Source organism: Elephantulus edwardii, unplaced genomic scaffold, assembly GCF_000299155.1.
Source record: "Elephantulus edwardii isolate Elephantulus edwardi_28Jun2011 unplaced genomic scaffold, EleEdw1.0 scaffold00126, whole genome shotgun sequence".
Lineage (NCBI taxonomy): Eukaryota > Metazoa > Chordata > Mammalia > Macroscelidea > Macroscelididae > Elephantulus > Elephantulus edwardii.
The window spans coordinates 8,088,426-8,092,380 of NW_006399876.1; the positions used below are offsets into that span (position 1 = coordinate 8,088,426).

The 3,955-nt window shown below is 52.1% G+C and overlaps 1 protein-coding gene across 1 annotated transcript in view; it reads left to right on the top strand.

The window, feature by feature from the left end:
* Positions 1-3,955, top strand: part of PC (pyruvate carboxylase) — a 23,568-nt gene that overhangs the window by 15,741 nt on the left and 3,872 nt on the right. The window contains exon 10 of the mRNA XM_006893270.1: positions 3,684-3,828. Within this exon, the coding sequence (XP_006893332.1) occupies positions 3,684-3,828 (145 nt within the window). The remainder of the gene's footprint in view (positions 1-3,683; positions 3,829-3,955) is intronic.

Below are 3,955 nucleotides of genomic sequence, written 5' to 3' on the forward strand. Positions count from 1 at the left end.
CACTCACCCCGGCCCGGGTGCGCGCGCCCCCGGCCACCCTGGCGCCCAGGCATCCTGCGCCGCACGAGCAGTCACTCTGCAGACACCCAGACAAAGCGCCAGCTCGCGGGCCCCTTCGCCATCCGAGCGCTGGGAGCCCGTGTCACATGGCCTCGGGCACCCTCCCCGCACACCCACACACGCCCACACCCCGCACCACGGGCAGGGCCGGGCGCAAACCACTCCGTTGCCGGGACCCTCGCGTTCACAGACACACACTGAAGGTCAAAACCGTTCTGCATCACCGAGTCACGTGGAGGGTCCCCAACAGACATAGGGCTGGGGGAGGGGGCCGGGGCGATGCCCCCAGAGGGGCTGCCGCGGGTGTGGGGCGCACAGGTGGGGCCGCCGGCACCTCTCCAGGCAGACGCGTCCGCCCCCCTCTCACACCCCGCCCGCTCTCTGGAAGCCACCGGCTCCGCCTCCGGCCGGATGAGCGCGTCCAGGTCCCCGCGGGCGCGGTGGCGGCGCTGGTTTGAAGCCTGCAGGCCTTCCTGCTCCCGCCCAGTCTCGTTTCTGAGGGGGGGGGGGGGGTGTCCCAGGGTGCAGTGGAGCTCGCTACTCTGGGAAAGGGCTTCTGGTGGGGGGAGATGCACGGGGCTGTGATGGGAGCATCGGGGTTTGGACCCAGGTGCAGGGCACTGCCCTTTCCCTGGTGGGCCACTCGTTTGGGAAGTGAGAAGGTCCACGTCCCTCGGGAACTTCTTTACCGGCTTCTCAGAGCAGCCCCAGCAGGGTTCACTTCCCTGCAAACCTTGACGGGGTGGGGGGGTCCCCCAGATTTGGGCTTAGAGAAGTGGATACTTGGTCCTTCATGGCAAGCTAGTAGCCTGAGCAAGCCTTTTCTGGTCTGGACCGGCTCCGCTGGGGTGGAAGGTATTCTTGCCCCTCCCAGTCCCCACCTGGGGTGTCTGTAAACTGAGCGGCTGGAGTTGCCCAGGTGACTGGTGCTTGGGATGCTTCTGCTCTTTCCTTCTTCATCACACCTGATGGGCCACTGAGGCCACCCCAGGGCCTGGAGCTTATAGCTGAGTGGGTGGCAGAGCTGGGCCTGGCCCTGAGGGTCAGCGTGGTGACTTGACCAGAGTCCTCTAACACCTGGCATTCAGTTGAAATGTCCTCATTTTTCTTTACCTTTTTTTCCTTCTTTTTATGAGCATCATGATAAATATCTGTAACAAAGGCGGCCACTTACATGCACAACCATCACCATTATCCTTCCTTGATTTTCTCCCTGGTGCCCAGCCCTCCGTGACCCCCCCAATCTCTTCTCTGTCTCATATTTGTGTGAAACCACTTCCACGCAGCACCAAGGGTGTTCTGGGTGGTGCAGCTGTCGGCACCCCCTAACCCCACAGTGCCGGGTCCTCCATTGTGTGGACAGCCCATGTCCAGTGTGCCCTTTGGCTAGTGATTAACAGTCCAGGGCTGTTACTGGTGTTAATGTAAACACCTGTAGACAAGCATCTGTTTTCAGTTATTTGGGTATGTTTATGGCATCGTGTGGTAATTCTAAAGCACCCTGGTGGCATAGTGATCAAGCACTCATTGTTAAGATAAAGGTGGGCTGTTCAAACCCCCGGTCAAGTGAGGAAGACGCCGCAGTCCTCTCTATGGATTACGGCTTTGGAAACCCTTTGTGACACTTCTACTCTTGGAAGTTGCTGTGAATCAAAATCAACTCCAAGGTGGTGGGATGGTTAATGGTTTGAGGACCTGTAAGCCTGTCTTGTGTGGCGGCTCTGCCATTTTTATTCTCAGCCAGCGAGGGTTCTCGGTCTTCCACATCCTTTCTGGTGCTGGTGGGTCCTACCTTTAACACAGGTGTCTGGTGAGCTTGAAGTGGTATCTCCTTGTGGTCCTGACTTGTATTTTCCATGGTGCTGAGAATCTTTTTTTAATTATTTGAATTGTGATTTTAATGAAGGTTTACAGAGAAGTGAGATTTTCATTCATTGTTGCACTTTTTTTTTTTTTTATTATTTTCTGTGTGTGTGTACCGTCAAATTGGATCTGACTGGTACAGGAGGAGATGGCCTCTTCTCTGGCAGAGCACCTGGTGGATTTGAACCACATATTTCTGTGATTGCAGTGCAGCTTCTTGCCACTAGGTCACCAGAGCTCCCCACATTGTTGCACATTTTAAACCCCTCTCCTTTCCCCCAGTTCACTTAAAAAGAAAAATCTTCGTTCATTGTTGCATAATTACCTACTTTCCCTACCCTTGCCCCTACACTTTCCTCTTTGCAGTGATGTAGTAGGTCTTATTCTGGGCTGTTGTTGTACATATAATGCCCAGTCATAGATCCTTTTAGACCTTCATCTATTCCAGTGCAATGGTCATTATCCACTCTTCTCCTGTTCTCCTTCTGACCCCCCATGTCAGACCTGCTTTGTAACAATGGTGCTATACAGTATTTGTCCTTTTGTGACTGAGATATTTCACTCAGCATGATGTGCTCCAGGCCCCCCCATTGCTGTCTAATGTTTTATGAGTTCACTGTTTTCAGTGCTACATAGTATTCCATTGTACGGATATACCACAGTTTTTCTGTCCACTCATTTGTTGGATGCTTATTAGCCATCCAGATACAGGCAGATGTGACTGAACAGGTGTTTATGTTACCAATGTACTTAGGACTTGACTCACCTTGGTGATCTGTACCAGCTGCTGAGGCATGTACGTTATTGATGTTGTCATTCTTGTGCCTCGTCCCAAAGACAGAGAGTAGGTTTGTAAAGATACTGATTTATATATATCTCAGTAACAATAAATACTCGAAAAGTAAACAAAAAGAAGCCTTTGACATGTCAGAGCCAACTTGAGTGACTTGTAGGACCCACTTTGTATTGTGGACTGACTGCATTTTCTTGGAGGACATGTCTTTTCTGGTCCTCTGCCCATGTTATAATCTGTCTTTTTGTAGTTAAATTGTGGGAGTTTATTGGGTTTTTCTAAAAAAAAAAAAATTCTGGGCTATTGACAGCCCATTGGTCCTTTTTCCTGCTGTCTGTGCTTTTAGCATCTATTTAAGACCCTGTTGCCAAATACAAGGTCATGCACGCTTTGTTTACTTCTATGGTTTCAGCTCGTAGCATTTAGGTCTTTGATCTATTTTGAGTTAATTTCTGTGTATGGTGTAAGGTATGGAGCCTCATTTTCACATTAAGACCCCGTTTTCCCAGCACTGTTACAAAAGGTCTGTCTCTTTATTGAGTGGTCTTGGGACCCTTGTGGGAAATCAGATGACCATAGAGAGCTAAGGTTTATTTCTGGCCTCTCTGTTCTGGTCCATTGATTGTAGGTCACTGTTAGCAGAGTCTGTTTTGATTGCTATGGCTTTAGGAGGAGGTTTGGAATTGGGGTGTGTGTGCTGCAGCATAGGTATCTTTTTACGATGACTGGCCTCCGGGGTGCCTTGAAATTCTGTATACATTTCAGGATGGGTTTTCCTTCTCTGACGCATCACCAAGTGACCCTGGGAGGGTCACTCTCTTCCCAGAGACTGGCTGGGATGGCGGGCAGCTCAGGCAGAGTTTCCTACAGGGAAAGTGGCCCTGGGGATGGCAGGTGCTGCCTCAGGCCCTGGTGGTGGCTGGCCTGTGGTGCAGCATGGTGACATCCACACCCCTCTGTCCTGCAGACGAATATCCCATTCCTGCAAAATGTACTCAACAACCAGCAGTTCCTGGCAGGGACCGTGGACACTCAGTTCATCGACGAGAACCCAGAGCTCTTCCAGCTGCGGCCCGTGCAGAACCGCGCACAGAAGTTGCTGCATTACCTGGGTCGGCCTCCATGCCCCCTGTACCCACCATGGCACAACCCCCCATTATCCATGTGGCTCCCCCCTCACCCTGCTCCTGCCATCATCCATGCAGCATGCCCCCCGCTCACCATGCAGCATGCCCCCCC